The sequence below is a fragment of the Rhea pennata genome, chromosome 10, assembly GCF_028389875.1.
Source record: "Rhea pennata isolate bPtePen1 chromosome 10, bPtePen1.pri, whole genome shotgun sequence".
NCBI lineage: Eukaryota > Metazoa > Chordata > Aves > Rheiformes > Rheidae > Rhea > Rhea pennata.
This window is the reverse complement of record NC_084672.1, coordinates 24,351,095-24,376,904: the sequence shown is the minus strand read 5'-3', so window position 1 is coordinate 24,376,904 and position 25,810 is coordinate 24,351,095. Positions and strand designations below refer to the sequence as shown.

The following is a 25,810-nucleotide window of genomic DNA, read 5'->3' as shown; positions in this document are numbered from 1 at the left end:
TATCTTAGAGGAATGTTTGTGTCTGGGGATTCATTCTCACCCTGCCAATAATAAACCTTCCCTGGAGTTTCTAAAACATTAATTACAGTTTTGTAACACAAAAGTTTTGCAATCAGCTCAAGGTAATTCTCTGTAACACCTCATTCTGACAGAAACAAATTAATCAGGGATTTGAAAACTGACAGTTGCCTAGGTGTGCGTGCTCAGGACTTTATTACATTTGTTATGTATAAATAAAATGCATCTCAGAATATTTGCCAGCCAGCCGGCCTACATACATACTCACACATACACACCCTCTGACACAACTATCACCAAAAAGAATTAGTCTCCCCCAGCTAAAAAGCAATCACAAACAACACTAAGCAGGAGGAAAAATTAGAAGTGAAAATCTCAGATGCAACTGGGCATCGCTTACGACTGTATTACATGTCCAAAATCTGTGACAAAAGGCTGCTTGACTCACAAGCCCATCCTGACCAAATGGATGTACTGGAAAAAAGTGAAAAAAACCAGCCCTACTGAAGCCCAGAGAGTTGCTTTGTAATCAACCACATGTTCTTTAGAGTCATTCACGACTACCAAGTTAAATGGTTTATTTTTGATCATGAAACGAACCCAAAGTGACAAATTCAAATCTCCTAAAGAAAGCATGAAGATTTTTTTTTCTTCCTAATTTGTCAGTTATCACACAGGGCTAAAAATTAAAAAAAAAAATAAAAAAAAAAAAAGAAGAAGAAAAGAAATGCAAATTTTAGATCATACATAAGAATAAAGATTGCCCTTAGTCTTTTTTGTGCCTCTGCTACCTTGTGGAGGGGGATTTAGCTTCCCAACCTGCCACTCTAGGGCTGTCTTTTCCTCCTTGACCATCTGGGACGGTGCATCTCTGAATTCACATTTGCATTATATTTCTTAATTAGCACATTCCTTCAAATTACAGTGGCTTTCCTGCGAGCCATAACACGTTTAGGTCTGTGGCAGTTCTTTATAAATTGTGCAAGAAACACCAGTTATTTTATAAGATCCAGCATCCAACTCAGAAATAGCTTTTCATAGAGATAGGCTAAAAATATAGGTAACAATTGTGATATTCAAAGTATTTTCTCTGCATGACTTCCTTTGGCCTTTGTTAGTCTTGAGGAACTGGGCATTACCTGCAAAAGGAGAAAGGTGAAAACAGCAATTCAGCGTTGAAGGAAATGAAGCTAAGTGTTAAAAAAGAAAAAAAAAAATTGCCCACAGGGCTGAGGATAAGGAGAAGGCATTACTTAACTAGATCAGAAACAAATGCCATGAGAACAGTGCTCTGAGTCCACTCCCATGTATAAACGGTAAAACTGTCACGTCACAGGAAAGAAAACGCAGTTAAGTATTTCTGTCTTTCATTACGACGGAAGGAGGATGACATATTTGTACCTTAATGTGAAATGCTTCCTCATCTATCAGTACCTGTGAAAGACAAGAAGCCACTGCAGTTAAGATTTTTTTTAAAATTGCAGGATTGATAACATATACCCAGCAATTTTTTCAGCTAAGGAAGTCCCTGAGCAATTAAAAAGGACAGTCAGTAAATCCTAACAGCCTACAGAAGTTCCACAGGACCAAGAAAACCCATTTAAAGCTGTGCTCGCATTTAGAAGCGAAAGGAGCAGGACAACTAAGCCCAAGCCAATCAGTCTAATCAAGAGAGTCATAAATAAAATTACATACATGTGGATATGGGATACAATAGGGAAAGAATTAAGAGACAGTTAATTAATTAATCAGGATTAATTACCAGATTTGATGCCAGCCAGCATGACTTGCTAGAAAATAGGCCTTGACAAGCAAAAGTTAAAAACACATAAATGAGGCATCACAAAAATTAAAATCAAGAACCACCCATACGGGACGTATCAAGCAATGCCCGGCAAGGATCTGCTCTCAACAGAAGGCCAGGTGATTTTTTATCCTTTTTTAAGAAGAGTGACAGGGGAATTGCACTTGGAGAAGTACTGCCCAAGGGGTGAATAAGGTGGGGCGGGTGTTTCCCGATGCCTGAGCGGATTTATTTGGTCCAAGAAATTTCTGGAGCGTTCCAAAGCCTGTAACAGTGTCGCAGGGTCAGACAAGCATGACCAACCCGGTGCACCAGCGTGCACGCCCGGCTCCAAGAAGCCCAATGCTCTGTCCGTGTAGCAAGCAAAAAAAAAAAAAAACAAAAAAACAAACAAACAAACAAAAAAAAACGAATCACCAAAAAATACCGGGTTGGGTGTGGAAGGCGGCGCAAGGTATATTTCGAGCACAGGAGAAGGCCCAGGGCGGCGGGGCGAGGCAGGCTGCCGGCCGCCCACGCCACACGGCATGTGGAGGCGGCGAGGCCGAGGGCGCACGAGGCCGTGGTCGCGCTTTCCCGCGCGGGAGGGCTGCGGGGGGGGGGGGGGACGGGCCCGAGCCCTGCCCGGCTTCTGGTAGCCGCCGCCATTGCCTCTTTCCATCACCCCCCCCCCCCGAAAGCGAGGCCGCGGCTCAGGCGGCCTCGTCGCTGGGGCGGCTCCCGGCGCCGGCCCCGAGCCGCACAAGGGCGGCTCGGCCGGAGGCGGCCCCGCGGCCGCCGGCCCCGGAGCGGCGGGGGAGGCGGGCCGCCGTGCCCCGGCCCGGCCCCGCCCCGCCCCGTCCCCGGCCCCGCCCGCCGCCGCCATGTTGCGGCCGTTGCTGCCCGGTGCGGGGTGAGGCCTGCGCGGGGCCCTGGCGGCGGCGGGGCCCGCGGAGGAGCCGCCTGCGTGGGTGAGTGCCGCTCGGCCGGGCGCGGATCCGCCCCTCCCGCTCGCCCTCCCTTCCGCCCTCCGCCGTCCCTCCCGGCCGGGCGGGTGCTGCCGCCCCGCGGGCAGGGCGGGCGGCCCCGCCGCCGCCGCCGCCGCCGCCGCCGCCGGCAGCCGGAGTCCTGCGCGCCCGCCCGGCCGCCCGCCCGCGAGCACTGGCTCTTCCTGCCCTGCTGCCCCTAGCGCTGCACGCCCGGCCGCGGCGCCGCCGCTTCTCCTCGCCGGGCCGGGCAGGCGGCTCTCGCGGCGGTGGCGGCGGCGAGCGAGCCTCAAGGCTGCTGCCGGGCGTGGGGCGGCCCGGCCTAGCGGCGCCGTGCTGCCGCCGCTCCGCTCCGTTCCGCTCCGCCCGGGACAAACTAACTTCAGCGGGGCTCGCCCACGTGCGGCCGCGGGGAGCTGCGCCGCGCCGAGCCGCGCCGGGCGGGGGGGAGGGGGGCGCGCTGACAGCGCGGGGCGGGCGGCGGGAGCCGCGCCCGGGCAGCCGCCGCTGCCGCCGTCAGGTGCCGTCCCGGGGGCGGCGGGCGGTGTCCGGCCAGCCGTGGCGCCCGCGTTGTCACCGGGGCCTTTGCAGTGCGGTGCCGAGAGGCCCCAGCCCCTTTGCTGGAGGGTTGGGGGGGAGCAGGAGGAGGGAGTGAGGGAAATAAAATTGCAGCGCCTGAGGGTGCTGAAGGATGGGTCCGTCCGCTCCTGCCCGCTTTCCGCCCCTCGGTCGTGCATGGCAGGAGGCTGCAGAGCAGGGCCGGCACCCCGGGGGGGCTGCGGCCTGGCTGCCTCCTCGCTCCCCCCCCCCCCCCCCCCGGGTCCGCAGGGCCCCGCTCACCCCCTTGCTGCAGCTGCTCAGGAATGTGCCACATTCCTCCACAGTGCTCGAAAACTTGAACGCGTGTTAAAATATTAGATACAGCCCTCGGTCTTGTTTGCGTTTGTGAAACCTCCGGTTTGATCCTCCCCCGATGGCTAAGTTTTCTGTTCCTTTAACCTCCCCAAGCTCTCTGCCTGCTGGCAGTCCCTGGGCTGCTGCTTTCCTGAAGCGACTTGGTTTCTTCCCCCGCTGCCAGTTGGCGTATGCTCCCTGTGCTTCCTCAGTCAGTGCTCCTGCCATCCCAGCCTTCCCAAAGTACTGCACTGGCAAACAGGCCCTGTCTGCCTCCCTCCCACACCCCCTCCAGAAAAAGCCTGGCTTCTCCGCACCCAGGAGCGGCACGGAGAGCTGCCGTTAGCATGTATTTTTCTGTGGTGCATCGCTGTTGTTTTGTAGGCTTAGAAATACTTATTTTTTATTTTTTTTTAGGATGCCTACCTTGGTATAATTGTATTTTCACACTTTAATATGAGGCAGCAATCTTGAACTTCTTCCTTGAACAGCATGTCACACAGTGTTTTAAAACCTGCAGAGGAGCTATTGCAGATCTCGGAAGGTCCACAGGAATTACACTGCCAATAAAAGGTTTGTCTAATGCGCATATGGGAAGCTGGTCTTGTCCTACCTCTAGTTGGATGAGCAAGCTTGAAACTTAGCCAGCGCTGAAGGCCCTGGGGGTTATCAGACTACCTAGAATAAATTCAGTTTCTTTGAAAGGAGTGGAGAGTTCTAGGTTCCTGGCCTCCTTCAAAAAGATGCCATTTTTGTGCGCTTAAATCTATGCGTCTTACTCCATAAGTCCTCGTTCTTTTATTTTGTTGACCTGGCTTTCACCTATTGCTTTGCAAATCTCAACCTCCAGATTTGCCTATGAAAGCAGAGCAAATTGTCTTCATAACTTTGATTTTAAGTAGCTCCAGTGCTAAGGACTTGCATTATATAAGGATGGATGCTCTGCTTTCCTCCACCAGCTAGTTTGTGGAAGGCCTTGGTAGCATTTCTTTTATATACTTGTATAACTTTCTCTTTGATATCTGAGAACAGAAATAAATGTTTGGTGCTTAGGCAAAATTTTAAATTTATGTCACTTAAACATCTTGTCGACAGAAGAGATTTTTAGTTGGTCTCTTCCAGAACCCGAGTCCAATTTGCTTTATTTTGAGAAATTGAAGCTTTGCATATAACAAATTTAAGAAGGAATTTTGTGAAGAAATACTTGAGCAGAGACTTAAATGTTCTCTCTTGTTTAAGAAAGGAGCATAAACTAGTCTTTTATAGGACTTGAAGACATACGCAAAATCTTCTGAAAACAAGGGATTTCTTCCAAGAAAAGCTTATTTTGTAATGTTCCAGATACCTCAAATTTGTTCTGCCTTTAGATTTTTGAAATACTATAACACCCAAAGATGTGGATAGGTGTTTGGGGGTGGGGATGAGAAGGGAAAAGTCAAAAGCTTTTTATAAGTGATTGGCGAGCTTATTTTTCTGTGTGTAGTACTTGGGCATTCCAAGCTATGGAATGAAACGTCTTCCTTGCATAAGGATTTGCGTGCCAGAAATTTCAGGAGCTGAATGATGCCTAGTTCTTGCTCCCAACTGGCACACGTTTTCCCACCCAAAGGAAAGGGAAGTTTCAAGCCCGTATTCTTTGCCAACTGCTATAATCTGGGGTGTTTCTAAACTCATTATCAACTGCTGGTGATTTGAAGCATATGGATAATCTTCTGAGCATCCAGGGACTTAACTAAATGCAAAGTTGCCCTACCTTGCTGAGGGAACTAATTGTAAATTATTGCAGAGCCCTCTGTGGACATTCATATTTGTGGTTTAATTTAAGAACAAGAGCAAGTTTAAGCTGAACCACAGTGAGCCACCCTTAAGCCAAGTAAATCTCCACCAAGTGTTTTGCAGTAGATTAACCAAAGCAACCCCTCCAGGGCTTGTCTGCAGGCAGAGCCGAACTAAAGCTCAAAGAGCAGCACGTTCTCTTTTGGTGCTGAAGTGATTTCTCCAGAACCAGCTCTGGAAATTTTGTTGACCAATCTGGCAGGAAGAGTTTTTTGTTTTGTTTTAATGTGATACATGACAAACTTTCCTCTCCCATCATAAATAATGAAAGCAATCTTACGTCAGTGGCCCCCAGCTTTTTTGGAAGGTATCAAATAGCTTCTTTCTCCCTTCTCCCCCTTGTCCCAGGGTCCTCCTCTCCTTTCCACCTGCACCTCTGCTCCTGACTCTTCCTCCTCCTTTTGGGTGCTTGCTGCTGGCTCAAGCAACTCTGATGTAGACAGAATCAGTAAGTGTGGCAGGATCTATCCTGTCTGTGGGTTCTCTTTGCCAAGTAGGAGCTGGTACTCTGTTTAGCCTGGTTGACACTCTTTGAGTTTCTTTTTCTTCTTTTTTTTTTCCTTGTATACCTCAGTTCACATAAACTTTAGGTTTCGATGAAATATCTTAAAAGAATGACTTATTAAATATTCAGAAAATCTATATGTAGCAGTAACTTTAAACCATTTCAGTTAAATGGTGGGGGGGACGACGACAGAATCCCTTACAGTTGTGAATACAAATGTTCCAACAACTCTGTGCTGTCAAAGTTTTCATCATATATCTTATCAAAGCGTGATCATTGCCTTAGTAGGACTCTGTACCTGCTGTCTAGATCTCCACTTCCCTTCTAGGGGGCTTATAAAGAGAACTAGCTAGGAATGACATTTTTTAATATGGTTCAGATGCGATCCACTGTTCTGTATTTGGGCAGTTTTGCCTGGTGATATCACTACCTAATTAAAAGCTACAGAACTGACCCTCTGTTTAAAATAACCCCCACTTGGTTTACAGTGCTTTGAGCTGCTGTACTAAAATATTTAGTGAAGACTTCTGTTATTTAAAATGCTCTGGGCAGAGTCATCTCACTTCTCAGGGCTGTTTCTTGTGGGCCACCTGTTTACTTCTGGGGTTTTTTTGCTTGAAGCGGGACTGAATATTTCGGATAGCTCAATCTGTTGAGAAATTAGCAGTGATTGTCATTTAGCTCCTTTAAAAATAGCATAGTAATGTACTTTTGAGTCTATGGAGATTAATAACAGTTGGTTTTGGAGCAGTAACGTATCTGATAGATTGAGAACATGCCCCCCTGCACGTGACACTTAAAAGGATGCATTTGAACCAAGCCCTGCTGTAAAGGATGCTGGAAGAAGGGGTGCTATTTCCCACTACTTTGCTTGCAGCACCAGGAGCAGCTCTGCTGTGAGCTGAGACCACTGCAGACAGCCTGGAGGTGGCAGGTTGTGTCACCAGACAGGAGGCGAGCAGCTCCTTTCGCTTGTCACCTGTCCCTAGCAGCCCAGGCAGGATGCGAATCAAGCTTATGCTGATCCTACTGGTGCGGTTAGGGCAGCAGAAGTTCCTTCCCTGTGATGTCCTACGAAACAGCGCAGCGGAAGGCAGAGAAGAGAACATGCAAGTTAAGAACCAAAACTCCTGAGAGATCTCCTACTCTCAGCCTTAGGTCAGGTGAAAATAGCCTGGCAGCAGGTCAGACTGATGCCAGCCACAGTGGGCCTGGAGCAGTGTGGTGTTTCCCTCCCTTGGAGAGCTTGCTTTGGCCCTGAGACTTTTCCACCAAGCAGATGGTGTTGAAAAAGCTGGGCCTTGCCCAGCTAATATCTTTGTGTATAGACAGTCAGTCTCAGAATAGTTAAAACGGAAGCTGAAGTGACTGGAAGCAGATGTTTCTAGCTTTGGTACTCAATTGCATTAGCGTTTTGGGTAGCTGTGTTTTTTTGTCACATAAGATGTTTATGCAAATGAATTTTTCAGAGTTTGTCCTTGGGGGAAATATACCTGATGAAGTGTTTTGCTTTCAATTGTAGCTTTCATCATGGGGGACATGAAAACCCCAGACTTTGATGACCTCTTGGCTGCTTTTGACATCCCTGATCCGACTAGCCTTGATGCCAAGGAGACCATCCAATCAGCTGGAGAGGAGAATGAGAATCACCTGAAATCATCAGGAATCTGCATAGATGAAAATGTGTCCTTATCACATTCTTTGCCTCCCTCTGATGCTCCTGTTGTGAGTGTTATTGTGAAGAACACAAGTCGTCAGGAGTCCTTTGAAGCAGAAAAGGAAGGGAATCATCTCGGGACTGGTCTGTTACACAATGGGTTTCGTAGCTCTGATCTGCCATCGGAGGCTCACGCTTTAGTACATAATTATGGGAAATTTGAGTCAGCTTTTATTAATGGTGATAGCTCAAGAAGTTACTCTGAAAAACTGGACCAGTCCAAGTCGGAGCCTTTACCAACATTTAGTCAGTTTAGCCCTATTTCCAGCCCTGAACCAGAAGATGCATTCAAAGAAAACAGTATTGGTGATAAACCAAAACATGTCCAAACTCCATACTTTCCACCACCGTCAATGTATATTCCAACAGGAGCTTCAGTACTAGATCACCTTAGGAAGGTACCAGAGCCAGAATTAAGCATGTTTGATCAGTATTGTAAAAAGGAACAAAAGATGGAAATCCACTGCCAGTCAGAAAGTAGGCTGGAAATGAGCAGAAGAGAACAAGACAAAGCAACAGAGAGATTTGTGGAATCAAGTAAGGACTTGGTAGATACCAATAGTTTTCTTGGAGAAGGCTTGGTGTTTGGAGACCTCCCTAACAGTAGTTTAGGAGAAAGTAAAGGGTCTGTGCCTGAGCTGAACATATCCTCATCGGTACCACCTCGCCAGAGGTTAAAGCCAACTCATTCCAAGCTGTCATCCTGCGTGGCTGCGTTAGTAGCTCTTCAGGCCAAAAAAGTTGCGTGTATTCCAAAAGGTGATCAACTAAGTCTTACAAAAGAACCTTCTGGTCCTTTTAAAGATGGAACAAAGGGAAGTCCAAAAATGCCTAAGTCGCCAAAGAGTCCGCGAAGCCCCTTAGAGGTGGTAAGGAAGGCCAGCAAGCAGCCTGAGAGTCCTCGAAGTGTGTGCAGTGACAGTAGTGGGAAAGGCTCTCCTTCCATGGCAGCGGGCTCTCCGCCAGCTATTCCCAAAGTTAGGATAAAGACTATCAAGACATCATCTGGTGAAATTAAAAGAACTGTAACTAGAATTTTGCCAGAAAATGATGAGTTGTGCAAATCTTCAGAAGAATCACCTGTGGAAACCTCATCTGCTGAAGAGTTTATCAAGTCTTTACCTTCCCCTGACACTAGTGCAGTGATGGAAAATGAGGCTAGCAAGAATTCAACCAAAAATGGGGCGGCTGTGGCTATCCAGCTGTCAAATGTAGCAAGTCCTTATGCAGATGGTATGAAAACAGATCTTGCTGCAAGTAACGCATCTGCTGTGTCTCTGTCTCCACTGCCAAACTGCAGCAGTGGTGCCATAAAAGTAGGTATTGTGGGTCAGCAGCTGAACAAGAGGCAGCAGCAGGGCATTGTGGTGCAGCCGTCTAATGCAACCAGCTCCAGTCTTCTTCCTAAAGCTGTGCACTTGGCAAATCTCAATTTAGTTCCACACAGTGTTGCTGCTTCTGTTACAGCAAAGTCATCCACACAGAGGCGAAGTCAACCTCAGTTGACACAAATGTCTGTGCCGCTGGTACATCAAGTAAAGAAAGCTGCTCCTGTAATTGTGGAGGCATTTAATAAAGTACTACACAGTGCCAATCCGGTGCCAATATATACTCCAAACCTTAGCCCTCCACCTGACACCAGTATTAATTTACCTGCTTCTGGGTATTGTTGCCTGGAATGTGGGGATTCATTTGCCTTAGAGAAAAGCCTAACGCAACACTATAGTAGACGAAGTGTTCATATTGAAGTCATGTGCACTCAGTGTTCAACTATGCTACTTTTTTTTAATAAGTGTAGCTTGCTTAAACATGCAAGAGATCATAAGAGCAAAGGATTTATTATGCAGTGTTCTCAACTGCTAATGAAACCAATTTCCTTAGACCAAATGTTTTCACCATCCCCTACGAGCTCTTCAGTGGCTTTGGCTCCTCAGACTTTGCACTTCCCCTCTCCTTCACGTAAGTCCAATGCCGCTTCAGGAAGCGGCATAGGAATTTCTTCTAACACTCAGCCAGCCTTGCCTCTGTATACGGACCCACTGAGACTAACCCGTCACGGACTTAAGTGTCTTGAATGTAACAAGCAGGCACAAGATTACATTGCTTTAGCAGCACATTACCAGAGAACCTCAGAAGATAATGAGAGACTGGTAAGTCATCATCTTAATATTATAGTTAAATCTCTGAGTGTTGTTGGTGGTGGTAGTTTTATTGTGTTTTAGTATATTGTCCTTTTGGAGTAAAACAGGCATCATAGTAGTGTGTGAGTTACTTTATCTAGAAACCTGCCTGTGGGAAAGATTTGGGATATATATGTTGAGGCCAGCAAGCCCAGGCAAAGTGGCCTTGGTGTGTATCTGAAGAGACCGCATTGGATGTTAATCTTCTATTTGTCTTGTTAGTATTGATTTCTTACATTCTTCCTACACTTTGAAAATAAAAAGTGTAGGTGGTGTCTTTAATTACGAGGATGGCGGGTAGTGGACAGTACGGACTACTGAGATCCACAGGCATCAAAGGAAGTTGGTGTTGGAGATCAAGAATCACTTGCACACCTCATCTGAGAGCATTGTAGGGGAAGACCAACAGAGTGGTACCTTAAACAGATTTTTGTGCTCTAAACTCTGTTAGAGGAAAAGCTGATGTAATGTAATTTCACCTTCCGTAGAACTTAGGCCAAAATCTTCTGTGCAACCGTGGGCTTTGGGAGCTACTTACACTTTCAGCCTGGTAAAAGAGTGGGATGAGACTGGCTGAGAGGCTAGCAGTGTGATGTGGTGCTGGTGTTTTGACAGCAGCACGGACTTTGCAGACCACAGGCTTAGGCTTCTGTTCATTTATTTTTAGAGATAATGGTCAATACCTTCTGAATATAAAATAATCTAAAATTGAACAGGAAGAGGAATCCTTTCTGCTTATCTCTTTAGATGAAATGAAAGTTTTCTGTGACCTTCTGGCTGCTGGTAGAGCTGGCAGACTCCCTAGTACAATCTTCTGCATGAGCTCCATGAACAAGGGCTCCAGCCAATAGGGGACATTCTGGGGAATATGATGGCCAGTCTCTGCCCTGGCCATCTTAGTAGTTGCATGCTCCAGAGTATCCCTTCTCTAGTTAAACAGAAAATAGGAATAGTGAGGTTACTAACATGGGCATGCTGTGGTCCCATTTAGGTGCTTTGTTATCTTTTGCTTAAACTTATCATCAACAAAAACCAGATTATGCCTGAATGACTTTTTTATGTAGTGACAAAATGGTAAGGCTAGAAGGGATTGTCATGGCCACATAGTGGGTTTCTTGTGTAAGGCAGACCAACAAGCACTGGGCTCTATCAGCACCATAACTTGGTTTTGAACCATAGTGCGTTTTTAAGAAATGTCGCAGTCTTGAGTTAAAACCTTTGAGTAAAGGGATACAGTGGGTGCTTCTAAGGGAACTAAAACGTTAATCAGTCGCATCAAAAATGTATTTCCTATTTTTGTTGCGGGATTATCAATTTGAGAGCTACTTACAGAGAAGAAATGTCTGACAGTAAGTATTTTTAGACTCTAATCAAATCATTTATTCTGTAACTTAACTGAGAAAAGAGTTTAAGCCTCTTGCTTCAAATTACATTCTGTAGATTTCAGATTATTTTTGTGAATATAGATGTTGAAAAAAATGGAAGAGAGTGGACAGTAGAACTTGTAATACCATCCCTTCGCTACTTGATCTTTCTGTATTTATATGCATTCACAGTCTTGCTATAGCATTGCTCTGAGGGTCCTTTTTCAGTGTATCTGCTGTCTTCCAGACTGCCCTGTAGTGCTCCATGCTATTCCCGGAACATCTCTTCCAATAAAACTGGTAAATTTATTAAGGAAATAAGAGTTTGTGCTCACCTGCCTTGAGTTGGCACTTTCTGTGTAGTAGGCTGCCTTCTCATGGGGGAGTTAGAGGTCACTCCTATTTATTACAACGCAATCTGCTACGACTGTATCAGGCTGTGGGGTGAGGAGGCTGTAGTTAACATTGTTGGAGTATGTGTCTTAAGCTTCTGAAATGGGAAGACATTAACTGGCTGAACTCACTCTGAGTAGGTGCTGTGGACAACCTACTGTATCAGTTGTGAAGACAACTTCCTGGCTTGCTATTTTTATTTAAGTCAGAAAAAGCAATGTTGGTAGGAGCTGGAAATGACTGAGTGTCTAGTTTCACAGACACTGGTTTCTTAGGTGGCAAAAGCAGTTGAAAAATACACCTTTTCTCTTGCCCACACCATCTGCTTCCACCTCCAGAGTTGTGCCATGTCACTTGGTCACTTGTTTTGGGGGCAGTAATACAAACTGTGCTACAGAGGAAAGCATTCATGTGACAGTTGCATTCAGCATAACCTTTTAGTTTTATTCTTTACTAGGGGATATTTTCCTATTGTGTTGAGACCTTGCTTAGGAAGAAAGATATGGTGGGGAGGAAAATTATTATCAAGTTCTAAGGCTGGCAAATGACCATCTAGCATTTTGAGTTTTGTATTTTTGAATATTGTTCTTAATCCCAGATTTGAGTCACAAATTATTCCTCACGTGTCAATAAAGTACAGAGCATCTTGATACTTCAAAGTAGAGCTATGGCTTGACTTCTGCATTTCAAAGAGCTTCAACAAACAGAAAAAGTCCCTTCAGTTTTGTTTGCAGCAGAGTTGGTCTTCACCATCAGTGATTGTTATATTCGAATTGCTCTAATACCACGTTATCCCCCAAAAATGAGTTCTTGAGAAGGATAGACAGATGTATAAGAGGAAAAGTCTTACTCTGAATAAGAGAACAAAGAGTAGAAGTAGCATTTTTGCAAATGTAACTGGTCGGTTGGTCTGCCAATTTTCTTCTTTGCTCTGGAGATAGTATGTGGTTTGCTGTTAGTTGGAGTAAATCTCAGGAGACTGAAACTCCAGCCTATGTAAAATAAGCTAAATGGTTTTTTGCTCTTTGCTCTTTTGCTCTATGCTCTTTGGAGCTCTTCTGTCAAGTGACACCCTATTTGGATTATTAACCATTCCTGCCCTCCTGCAGGAAACATCTAATGTGGAGATAATCTGAGAAACCAAACAGAGCTTGAATCTCTGGAGACTATGGTGCTTTTAATTCAATAATTTTTTTTAGCTCTGATGTGGAATGGAAATGTCACCTTGTGTAGAAGGAAAGGAAGGTATATTACCCAACAAGTTTGTTAAGAATAGAGATGGAAGGGAGAAGACGTTTTTTTTTCAATCTGATTGTTTCAATTATGCAGTTTCATGTTGCAGTGATACAACTGAAGGATGAGCAAGCATCAGTAAGAGGCAGCAATAATTGGATTGGAGAGAAAGCAACAGCTTAAGCCGGCTTTGCTATGCAAGAAAACGTACCCTGTATTGATACTTAAGACTTCTTGTTTTAGTTGGAATTTTTTGCCACAATTTTATGAATTACTTTGGCATCTTCGCATTTTCAGTACCCATTTAAAAGGAAAATAAAATGATTGTTGGGTTTTCTATTAGTTTGTTTCTTTTGGCAGTTTGGAAAATACTTAAACTTTCTGATTAGCCTTGAGTAAAGTCTGTGGTAAAAGGAATGCTAAAGAGCTGCATGAGTATTCTAGGTCAGGCCAAAATAAGAATGACAGTGCTGGATCATGGTTGTTTTGGAGGGAGAAACCAAGATATGGATGTCATCTGGAGAGCAGGGAAAGGAGGAAATTTGGTGCGAGTGAGAGGAAGGGAGGGGGATGATGCTGTAACTGAAAAAGTGGAGTGGAAAGACCTTTAGAACAATTGTGATCTTGGCCTTTAATATTACATTATAGATTTGCAGTAGGTACATGACTGCTGCTGTTCAAAGTACAGCAGGGAAATCCAACCTGGCTTACTTTTATCCAATGTATGCATAAGATGGAGGCAGGTGCTTTTATCCAAATACTGAGGTAGGATCTCTGTGGCTTATAGTAAGGATACCAGCTTTAAGAATTTCAAATTAATCTATTTCAGAAATAGAAAGAACTGGATTTACTGGACATATCTTTTGAGCAGGTCATATTAATAGATCACAGTTGCTTTACTTTTTTGAAGTCTTCTGAGGCCAATTTTGCAATTTCTGTGAGCTTGTGAATTGAGTCACTTGATGGAATCTGTTTACAACTTTTCTGTCTCTGAACACAAGAAAAAAATGGTATGTGAATTTGAAAATCTGGTTGGTTGTTACCTTTTTTTAAATTTTTTTTAATCAAGCTATAAGCTGAGCTACCTATAGGTATTATGTTTGTTGTTCTCCAGAGTCACAAAAAGTGGTAGAGATGTCCCAGGTAACTTCAGATCCATCTGGTCTGACTGCAGCATTGCATTACATTCTCGAGCAAGTTTGAGGAAAAAGGGCAATTACATAGGTGCAAGTAGAAAGCAAAACAAAGCTAGATTATTCCAAACTAATTTGATACACATCTTCACATGATTCTTTTAAGAAAATGGGTAGATCCAGCTCTTCATGACGTTCAGTGAGATAGTTGATTGAGTGCCATGTGGGGAACTGTTGTGCTGAAGAAGTTGAATTAGGAGGTTTGGGCAGAACTAGGTAAGAGGTGACTGCAACTGGAGGTAGGTTGCTTATAAGATTCCCTTAGGAATGTTTTAAAGATAAATCTTAATTAATATTCATATTAAGGATCTTGGAGAATGAGAGCAGATAAATCTGCTGAGCCAGCAAAGAAAGAGATCATTGTGGAGGAGGAAAGTTCGGGGATGTTTTTCAGGAGGACCTAGATAGTCTTGAAGACTGAGTAAAAATGGAATGAAGAAGCTGAAAAGCAGGATGTGTGTTTGGGCACAAGAATACTCTGAATCACTAAGGTGACACAGTTCTGCAAGCTGCTATGCTAACTTGCAGTGAATCAACCAGGATCCTGTTAGTACTTTTACACGGGCACACGCACACACGCTTACAGAGATGAATTAGAGTGAATGAAGAAGGAATCATTGGAGAAATGGAAAAATGATTTTATGAGGGGAGATTAAAGACATTTATTAATTTAGCTTGGCAAACACCTAGGAAGGGAGGATGGGTTTCCTTCAATACTGTACTGGCTAGAATATAAGCTGAGGGTTGTGGGTGTTTTTTTGGTGTTCCCCCTCCCCTCCCTTCCAGGAATTAAATCTGCAAAAGTCAAATGGTTTCTATAGTCTTAAGCTGCACCAAGGTTGGCTCATTTGAGAGTCCACATGATGTTCCCTGACTGCCCAACCTGGCTGCTGGGCTCTGCAAGCTCTTGCAGCGAGTCTCTGGATTGCGTGGTACTGAGGACACTAATTGGGGCAGTCAGTCAAGGCTAGAGTTTCCTGTGCATTTTCAGCCCAGGACCTGCAGGGATCAGGCAGTTTTTGTAGCCCTTACAGAACTAGACTTAAATTACAGGAGATGAGCAAAAAAATGCAGGTCCTGGTGCATTCTTTTTTTTTTTTTTTTTTTTTTTTTTGATTTCTTCCCTGAAAGAGCAAAAGTGTGCAAGGCCAATCTCTCTCCAACATGATGTTTATAGAGAAGAGGCTTTTAAGCCTAAGGGCAGCATTGATTGGAAGATAGCCTCTAATCATTGGAGGAGTGAATTCTAGAAGAGATTTCCAGTAGGAGTGAAGAACAAAAGATGCAAACATTTTTTTTTTTGATGAAAAGGATAGGGTAGTGGAGAATAACATGTGCAAGAATTCAAAGTACTTTCTGACCCTCTTGGCCGTAATTGTCCATCTACTGGCAACCAGAGATACTTCTTACTGTTCTGTCCTTTTGACCTGACCTCCCAAAGCCCGTTGAGGTAGCTAAGACTTAAATAAAGTACAGAATGTAAAGTAAAGACTTTTTTTAAAAAAACACCTTTGTGCTGTTGTTCTTCCCGTTTTCTTTCCTCTTCTGTCTTCCTTTATTTGTCTAATAAGAATTTTTCAATTAATCATGACTTATCCTGTTTGTGCACCACCTACATTGGAGTTATTTAAAAGCTATTCTCTAGTTGCCTTTTCTTTGTCTTCTTCCTTCCCCATCTTAAATCAATGCTTTATAATTTATTGGCTAAAACTTGCCAGAAGCTAGGAAGACCACATGCTGCACTGGTGATTTCCCAGCAGCAAAGTAGCAAGCAAGGAAGGCAGCAGCCATCTCTCTGCTATTTCTCTCTGTCTTCCCCTGCCCCGTGTGTTCATGTTTTACTTTAAAAAGCAAGAGGATTGAAAATTCACAGAAATTCACGTGACTCTGTGAAGCACCACTTTTCCCCCCTCCCAAACCAAGATCACTTAATGCAAGCCTTAGGTATTAGCAAAGTCTGACTTTTGCTTTATACAGAATTTTTCCTTCTAGATTTTATAGAAGGAAAGGGTTGGAGGAGGTTATGATGAATACGGGAATGAAGCTCAAGGCGGTAACTGCTGGGAGTGCAGACAAAGAGATGAGTAGCAGGATAGGAGTGTGAGCCTGCACCCTGAGGCCAAAACAGAGCATTAGGATGAGAAGAAGAGGCTGAGGAGGAAGAAGAGGTAGCATGCAGTTTTGTGGTCTGCATAATTAGTCTGCGAGTCACTGTCACACAAGGGAACAGTCTCCCCTTCTCCTCCTTCCCCACCGGCACTTGTTCTCTCAACTATATCTATCCTGCAGCCTCCTAGAGAATCAGATCAGCTCAGAGAAAGCTGGGAACAGAGAATGAAGGCACATGCAAAGAGGTGGCCGAGACGTGTGTCTGGAGGCAAGAACAAGTAGGGGGGATTGACAATCTGATTACTGTCACCCAAGGGGCATAAGCTGGCCATGACATATCAGGGTTGGAGAGAAAGCAAGAACCCACTATCAGTGCCTAGAACTAAGAGGCTGCTGGAAGCAGGAGTAGAGAAGTTTCCCCTATCTCTTCCTTCTGGAAAGAGTAGTGAAGTCTTATAGTTGGGAGTAGCAAAGAAGTGATTGGGCAAGTAGAGAGGCAATAGGTGAAAAAGCAAAGTGGTTGTTGAAGAAGACTGCAAAAGTGGAATTTGAACAGCCATGGCACTGTCTTTGGTGGGATGCAAGGAGCAAGCAAGGGGAGGAAAGCAAGAAGAACCAGAGTTGGGAGACTAGAAGATAGTTGTCACCACTGATGGATGGGCAGAAGGATGCTTCAGGATGGAGGGAAGAACCATCTCTGCACCATGGAGCCATACTAGTGATTTGAAAGTGGAAGTGTGGAAACTGGGAGGTCCTAACTAAATGGCAGGTCCCTTCAGCAAGTGAGAGCATTGGTTCAGCTTTCAAGTCACAATGTAAGAGGCAGAATGGTTGGTTGCTGGGTGAGGAATAAATGATGTGGAACAGAAATTCTTGAAAATTACAGATGAGTTCATGAGGAGAGAAGAGCTGAGAAAATTTGGAGTTAAGCTTATTTGATGCGATATTGCCAATCTCTTGATATTAGTGGGGTTTTCTATATTGCAATTTCACTTTCAGTTTCTAAGAGCTGTCAAATTTTTATGTCTACATTGAAACTTTAACTGGGAATTTTTCTGCATACGCAAAAATGTATTTTGAAGCTATTGAATGACGCTGGCTTTTAGGAAAAAAGGTTTTATTCAAATAAAATTCTTATTTTACTGAAGTTTGAACACTTTGATGTCTTGGACCAGTTTAGACATATATGTGTGTGGAAGAGTTAGTCTTGGTGAAGGTCTAAGAAGGGCTGTGAGTGAGATAAAGGAATACAAGCAAGAGTGAACTGGGCAAGCGTGAGGAAGTGAAATGCACAGATGAAGCTGAGGATGGCAAGATATATGGTATAGAGGGGGAATAAGCTAACCTTGGCAGGAGAGCAGCAGCCTGAAGTTTTGGACTAGAGTAGGATTGAAGAGCATCTTCTAATAATGTCCTATAGACTGAAGCCTAAACAGGCTCCCTCACTGGATCTTAATACTGATGTTTTAAAACATAACCAATGAAATAAAAACCTCTCTGTTATATTTAGGTGTGGCAATGTAAGAGTTGCATGCCTTATAGGAGTTAACTAGGATAAACTTACCTACGTTAGGACTGGGTTTGATATGTGTTCTGTGATTGAAATTTCAATACAATGGTTTTAAGTCAGCTGAATTCTAGGTTTTCCTTCTTATAATTAATATTTGGCAGGCTTCTCTGGTAGTTTTTTCATCTATAAATTGAGTATATTCATGCAGTGAGAGCTCTTTAAAAGAGAGCCTGTGGGGGGTGCAGTTTGGTTATCGCAAAGACAGGGGAAGAAATTCTCTGCCTGCCCCTTCTGCTTGCATTGATAAACTTTTGTGCAGTGACATTGTAAACTGGATTGTTGCAATGATGCAAGTAAAAAATAATCCTCCAAGAGTGCGGGTTGTTCAGCGAAGTTTGGCCTGGCCCAGCAAATGAGTGTACCAGCAGGAGATGAAGAAGACAGGAGGTGAGGAAGGGAAGGTTGGAGGCAGAAATTGCAGAGCTGACGTGATGGGCTGGAGCCACAAAATCCGATAACCAGCCTTCATGCAGGAGCCAGCACATCATATAACACAGCAAAACATCTACTCCAAAGGATGCAGATTGCTGGCATTTTTCCTGGCGAGGCAGTAAGTGAAAGCTAATGTACACGTAAAGATTAATTTTAAGTAGTAATTCCCTGCTAATTTTTTTTTATAGCAGAAACATCCTGCTAATCTCCATCACATGTTCCTAACTGCCCAGGATCCCTCGGCTATCAGAAGTGCCCCTCCTCCCCGAGCCCTGACTAAAATAGGGGGAAAAAAAACTTTCAAAAGGCTGAATTTCAGAAGAACTCAGGAGTTGGGTCAGTTCTGGGGCAGATTTTTGCTTTGAATACGTAAAGGACAAGTGCTCTTCAGTACATTTGCATTCCAAAAATACAGTGTCTGTTCCCCTCTACTCTTTCACTCTGAGTCCTTAATATTTTTTAAGCTGTTAGCATTATTACAAATTCCTCTTTTGCCTTCTGTAGCTCAGATGCTATGCTTTAGAGTTAGTATATCTGTGTTTTCGGCTGAAGTTACACTATAATGTCAAGCATCCTTGTGGTCTGAGAACATCTGAAATGGATGTAAACTTCATCGATGCTACTCACCTCTCCATAATGTGAATCTAAAAGTGATGCACAAGACTTTTTTTGGCTTGTGCTGAGGCTGATTCCTTTTTCCGTGCACATATCGGGAAATAAGTGAAAGTGAAGGATTTTTGGCCCCCCGAGTTCTGCTTTAAGTTTTGAGTTGTGTGTTAATGAGAATTGTGCCCTAGCTGGTTACGGACCTTATCTGTGCAAGAAAATTGGCCACAGGAATTTAGTAGTGGTGCCTATGTGTGAGAAGAAGGGGACTTGCTCCGGCTTTCTGATCCAAAGTGCTTTACACTGCTGACAGATAGGGGGGAGGGAAAAAAGAAACTTGTAAATGGATCCCGTTTGCCATTGAGTCATTTAGTCAACTACTTCAATGAAACAGAAAGGTCAATGGCGCCGTCTTTACGCAGGCGCTTTTTTGTGCAGGGCTGTGTGCTAACTATGAATTTCCTGATTTGCAAACACTTCAAAGAACGCAGGGTTGTGTTTAGTAAGACTAAATTTTTGGAATGATATATATTTTTTTTAATGTGAACTCTACTTCAATGATTTTTTTCCCTCTGTCTTCTGAAGAAGCTAATAAGTAGAAATGGGAATAAAATTAAATGTTCTGAAATGACTGAGCATCTGAACATTTTTGTGTGTTTCCTCATGAATGTGACTTCTGGAGGAAGAACTGAACTGAAATGTTACAGGCAAATGGGGAGTAATGAAAACTTGTAACCTACGCTTTAATCAAGAGTTATTTATTAACGGGAGTATATGAAAAACACAGACATTACACAACCCAATATCCTGGTAACATGCTTTAGAAATAACTGACTAATGAATGTCTCAAATTGCTGCCAGATTTCTTTGAAAAGTCATGGAAAACTAGAAAAGAGACTTAAAAAAGAAAAAAAAAAAAGTGACAGCTGGAGGCAAGTAATGATTCCTTACACGAAGCAGAAGAGTTTCAAACGAAAAAAACACTGAGCCTCTAAGCTGAAGCCTCCAGGGCAGCCCAGACGCAGCTGCCCTTGGGGTACAAAGCAAGCCTTCTGGGCAGTTAGGTGCAGGATTTCTGGTCTTGCCATCTTTTGCAGATGTTGGGGAAGGGAGATAAGAACGAGCCCAAAAACACTTCCCCCCCCCCACCTTGAGCCTTTTCCAATTCTATGTACAGATTAAGGAAGGGAACCCAGGACTCATAAACTCTATGGACTACGTGTAGTAGAGGGATGTTCCCTGTCCTGCCTTGTGTTGATTTTTTTTTTTTTTTTTTTTTTTGCAGGGGGTGGGGGGGATTTTTTAAATTCATTCCTGACATCTAATTTAGGTTTTTTGATAGCTCCTGAATATTGTGTGGGGATTTATTTTTGTTAGTTTTCTAACTGAACCATCGCAAGCCCAGTATCTTGTCGCTTAGCGACAGTGGTCAGCCAGAAGACTGTTGCTTTACATATAAAGTTAAGACTGCTTTTCCCCATATGCTTCACTTAAATTTCCAATAGACAGATAAATGTAGCCTGCCATTTTGTTGCCCAGTCTTCTTGCCATTCTTCAGGGCTGGCCCTTATCTGTAATACCCTGAGTTACCCAAGTATCATCAACCACTCCTCTGCTCATTACCTTTCCCAACTACCTTGTGAAAACTTAGAGGAGCCCAAATCCCAGAAGAACCCCACTTGGGACCTTCCACCAATCCTAGAAGTGACTGTTTATTCCTCTCTTCTAATTTATTATTTAAAAAAATAAAATATCCTTCCTCGTTTATGCCATGGCAGCATAGTTTCCTTGAAAGCTTCTGGCAAAAGTGTTGTCAAAACCCTTTGGGAAATCCAGGTAAATGGCCCAAGCTGTAGGTCAGATCTTTGTTATACATGTATTTTTTGACTCCTTCAGAGGACTTGCATAGATCTGTGAAGGAGAACGAGAGAAGTTGTGTTGACTCTTCTCCTAAAGAATTAATACTGGTTAAATATGCTAGTTTCCCTCGTTCTCTATTAATTTGCATGTGTGACTCATTGCTGTTGGTTACGTCTGTTTGCTCCATAACTTTGTTTCTGTAGGACAATCTGAGCTGAAGCTTAGGTTTTTCTTAGCTGCTTCTTTTTCTTCCCAAACTCCGAGTTTCCCCTACAGAGCCTGGTGTTCATGTGGGAATCCTTCCAGCTTCTTCCACAGTGGATGCAGACGCAATAAATTCATTTAGCCTTATCCTCGCTGAACCCAGCTTTTTATTCCCGTATCATGTGTATGCACTCCCTGGCATGCTTCCCACTCGTGCAGAGCCCGGAGAAGATAACTGTTAGTTGTAATGCCTCTTGCTAGTCGTCCCTCGTGCTTCCTTCTGCCCTACTTTAGCGTATTTTGTCCCCACTGAGCTTCTCGCGTGGTTCAGCAGAGCTAGCACAGGCACCCGTGGTGGGGAAGATACAGATTTTTGGTGTGTGCTGGCTACCGGAGTGCCCAGGGAAGCCTTCGAGGCCACTGGATGCGATGTGCTAGGGAGGAGGAAGGGAGGCCCCAAACACTGTCTTTTGGTGCCATAAAACTAAACCAGCAGTTTTTTGGGTCCCAGGAGGAAGCATTTCTCACTAAGCTGCAAGAGCGAAGGTGCTTTCTGCTCGCGTTTGTGCTGAGTCTGCTTTAAAAAGTGAGTGAGATCAAAGATCAAAGCGTGAGAAGTCCTGCCATAATGCAGGAAAAAAAAAGAGTAAAAATCTCTGCTGCACGTTAAAACAGAAAATATGCAGAAATTGCATAAAAAGGAGTAAAACAGCCTGAGGCTTCCCTGGGCAAGAATCTCTTCTTGTAGCTGTCATCTAGGGGTTTGGAGGGCTTTGGGGAACTGGAGATCCTACTTAGCAATGCTCTGCCCCTAAAATCTCCCCTTTTGGAGCAAATCTCTCCTGGGGCTGCTGGTCCCGTTTATATTTCACAGGATTGATCTTGGTAGCGCTATGTTTTCTCGGTGCAGTGAGGGGGTTTTTCTGGCATTTGGGGAAATGCTGAAATACTCCTGAGTTTACTTGAAATGGATTTCTTTGAGGTGTGTGTGTGTGCTGGTGGAAGGTGTCATTTGGCTGTCTTCCATCCATTTATCTCTTTCTTCGAGTATTTTCTGTTCTTAAACTGCCGTTTCTAACGTGTCTGAAGTCGTGTGTCCTTGAGGCTTTGGGCTTGTTTGGCGATTTATTCTTTCTTTCCCATGAACCTTTTCAGATTTGTCATGGCTTTGCCTTTTAATATAAATGATGCTTTCTACTACCTGCAGCGTTTTCTGAACAGTTCCCTGATGGGAGTTACATAGCAGAGTGTCCTAGAGCTGTTGGGTAGAATAGCAACAGTGTAGAAAACTGAGCTGGCCCTAAGCAGTGTTACGTTTTTGCCAGATTTAGGGGCTTCTGGCATGGGTTTCTCTTCTGGTTGCCAGCTGGTGCTTAAGTCTGCCTGACTTGGTTTGGTCTGTCCAGGCTACGTGGGCACACACTACATTAAAAGCTTCTCTGGGCTCTGCAGACATGCCCTCGGGTACAGTTTCATGCTGTCTCTGATCTAATCAGCCCTGTAGCCTTCTTTAACTGTAGCTGAACAAAGGATGCCGTTAAATTACCTGATTTGATAATCCCTAATGAGCCATTTGCTGCAGTTCATGCATAACATAGAGCTAGGAGTAGAGGAGTAATTTTGCATAGGTTTATTCATGACGGAAGAGAGTTTCAGCCCAAGTCCGGAGGGTAGGTATCTACTACTGCTATAGTGCTGCTTAGGAATTAGGTAACATATGTGCTGGTAGTGCACTAATAGCTGTTCCTGGGCTTTGGAGGAGTACAGAGGAGTTAAGGTACCTGAGAAAGGGAGAAAAAGTTTGAGAGCTGTTGAAACTGGGACTATGTGTCCATCTAAAAAAGCTTTAGTTATCAAGTAAATGATGCTGCTTTGGCAAAACTGTATTCCTAGTAACCTGCCTTCTAATAGCAGGCAAAAAATGGGATTTTGCAGAAGGTATAAAAACAGGGAGAGAAAGAGTATTTGTGTTGTTTTTAGTGTGAGGCTACCAAGAAGTGTCTTTAAATGTATTATAGCATGTGTGGCATGTAGTCTTCAAAAGTTCAGATTTGGTGTGGTCAAAAGAAAACTTTCAGGAGCCTCAGATGCATCTTTGGCGGAGAAGGCTACCACATTTCAACACTGCACTGCATTCGGGTGGTAACAGAGTTTTGAGCTGGGAGGTGGTTGGGTTTTTCTGGTCTTTTTAGTTGAGTTGTGGGAGAAGCAGCGTTAAGAAAAGTACTTTCCTGCTCAAGAGATTTACTGCTAAGACGAAAGCAGTGACTGAGCTAAGAGGTGAAAGGTTTTGCTTTCTTTTTCTAGGAGGGAAAAAAAATTAAGCCACAGAGGCCACGGTTTAAGAATGGATACAGTCATCTGATATGGCTAGTTATAGAAATACTTCGGTTGGTTCTGGAAAAAGCTGTCAAGCAATGTAGCCACAGAGTTTTGTAGCATCGAGGTGGAAGGTGCTGGGGCTTTCTCTAAACCTCAGAGTTTTCTAGGATGAATTAAGGAGGGGGGAAGCCAGTGTGCAATGACTAATGTGACCTTTCTTTCATCAGACATGTCAAGTGTGCCAGATGATGCTACCTAACCAGTGCAGTTACTGTGCTCATCAAAGAATCCATGCTCACAAGTCTCCCTATTGCTGCCCGGAGTGCGGAGCAGTGTGCCGGTCTGCCTATTTCCAAACCCACGTCAAGGAGAACTGCCTGCATTACTCCCGCAAAGTCGGATTCAGGTTGGTGCTGCTCTGAAAGGTCTGAGAATGCAAGGAGAAGCAAGAAGCTCACGTAGCTCTTGGGAAGCATGCATGCCTTTAGGCGGAAGCTAAAGAGAGGATGCAACATGGGATGGACATGTTTTTTTGTGTGGCAAAATACATTTGAAACCGGGAAACACTAAATGAGCTTAAGAGGAGATAGATCTCATGCCAGAAATGATTTTGAGCCAGCTTTAAGTCGAAAGATGTTTGCCTGTTTGTGTTAACTTCGCATTGCAGACAATCATCTCAGAGTTGATATTTATAGGAGAAGATTGCAGATAATCCTCTAAATCCCTTTCTGATTTGAACTTATATTTATGTCAGTCATAATGGACTGAGGAATGTGTGCCTTCACAAATAGGGCATAGATTATTTTCTTGTATGACCCTAAAAATTTCCAAATACTTGTCAAGTTGTAACACAAATGGAAGAAGGCTTCTAAGGTTTTAGATGCTGTTGTGTGTGTGTGCATGTGTTTTCCTTTCCTCAACTGAATCGATTGCTTTAATAAAGTACATTATTACATTTCCCTATAGACCTTGCCGGCCCTATATATTTAGATCACCACAGGTACAGTACTGCTGTTATGGTATAGTATAGATGATTTGCCTGGGGAGATGAAGAGTGGACATGGGGACCTTTTAAGAGTCCTCAAAGTCCTCTTATTTTTATCTGATTACTACTAAATATTTAACTCTGAAATTTGAAGTGAATAGGGTAATATCTTCTGTTGGACTTACTCTTGTAGACTGTCTGCAAATTCAAGAAGCCTCCCCTTTATGGTTTATTCTAAAATCACATTTAAGTTTTCAAGGGCTTTTTCTTTCAGCTATGAAGAGACATATATTTAACTAATTCTGAGTTTAATTATATACAGATTTTTTTTTATATGGGATCTGATTGCAGTGTGGCATAATCTACAATGAAATTAAATCCATTACAAATTAAATGGCTATGATACCGATGCTGTTGGAAAATGAATTAATTTGAGAGAAGGAGGAATGCTGGGGAAAAAAAAGGTTTTCCCCTAGGTAGAAAAATGTGAATAGTAGTAGCTGTCAGGTACATAACCACTGCATTGATGCAGGTGTTTGTACTGCGCTGGCACCTGAGAATCCCAATAGCAGATACAGTTTCACTATGCTGAGCATTACATAGGTGCCACTTGCGCGGCATCCTCATCTCTGAAAACACTTTGGCTGACAATGTGTCACCCAGGCCTAAGATATGTTATATAGGAAGCTCAGTCTTCTGACGATGATGCAGTGTAAGTCCTTTCCCCTTTCTTTCCAGCTGATGGGCTCCCAGTTTACAGCAGAGGTTGGTGCTGATTCTTAAGTGTGTGACCTTGCGTTTTTCAAAAAATATTTTTCATTCCAGATGTATTACAGTAATATCTTTATGATGGCTTAATCCTTGTCAGTAATGCTAGCTTTGATCCATCTGCAGATGTCATTAGTGAGTATCTGCTCTCTGTGCCAACATCATTAATGAAGATCTGAAGCAAGACAGAGCTCAAGAATGATATTTAGGGAATTCTTTAGCTTCAGCTAGCTTCTCTAGAAGTTAAATTTCTTCTCTCTTAATTCTCATCCACTCAAACTCACCTGTGGAAGCTGAATCCACCAGACAGGTGAATGCCTGCATCTATGCCATTCTTGTTGTTCCTATCTCTGCTGTGGGGTTGATACTGTTGCCGTTGTTGAAAACAGATTAAATATTCCTGTTGTAGAACCAGATCTAGATAATCCGTGACATCTGCCTTGTCATGTAGTGACTTTAGATTTTTCCTTTTATTTTTGTTTCTTGCAGAAATTAAAAGCCTAGGAGTTCGTTTAAAACCTTCTCAGGATCAGCTTGACTTTTTCTACTTCTCACCATACCCCTGTATTTCTTAGAAATTCTGAGTTTGGTTTTTGTTTTTCTGATCAGTCCATGTTCTGTTTCCTTTTCTGCTAACATCCCAGTTCACTCACTTAAATTTGGAGTAAGATTGTTTTAATTTGGTTTAGTCATAGCTAGTGATTACATTGAAGATGAGGGGAAAGGTCTTACTCAGAAATTAAAATGAGCAAGCCTATTCTAAGAGCTGCTTTCTGCACGTCTCCAAATGTCGCCGCTCCACCCTTTTCCGAGTACCTCTAGCACCTTCCAGCTGTCCCTGCTGACGTGGCA

The 25,810-nt window shown here is 43.6% G+C and overlaps 1 protein-coding gene and 1 long non-coding RNA gene across 4 annotated transcripts in view; one reads left to right on the top strand and one right to left on the bottom strand.

Moving 5' to 3' along the window:
• Positions 1-228: 228 nt before the first annotated feature.
• Positions 229-2,556, bottom strand: LOC134144739 (uncharacterized). Its single transcript, XR_009959471.1, has 4 exons — positions 2,250-2,556; positions 1,420-1,452; positions 1,277-1,340; positions 229-1,157 (listed from the first exon to the last, which is right to left on the bottom strand). It is a non-coding gene; the product is annotated as an uncharacterized LOC134144739 (long non-coding RNA).
• A 131-nt stretch (positions 2,557-2,687) lies between these two features.
• Positions 2,688-25,810, top strand: part of ZNF592 (zinc finger protein 592) — a 39,728-nt gene continuing 16,605 nt past the window's right edge. Inside the window, exons 1-4 of one of the 3 annotated variants that reach the window (XM_062583560.1) lie at positions 2,689-2,772; positions 4,099-4,254; positions 7,545-9,889; positions 23,433-23,611. In XM_062583560.1, coding sequence (XP_062439544.1) covers positions 7,553-9,889; positions 23,433-23,611 — 2,516 coding nt within the window. In that variant the 5' untranslated portion in view covers positions 2,689-2,772; positions 4,099-4,254; positions 7,545-7,552. Of the gene's footprint in view, positions 2,773-4,098; positions 4,255-5,933; positions 5,966-7,544; positions 9,890-23,432; positions 23,612-25,810 lie in introns of those variants that run through there. The other 2 variants (XM_062583561.1, XM_062583562.1) reach the window with 2 other exon arrangements.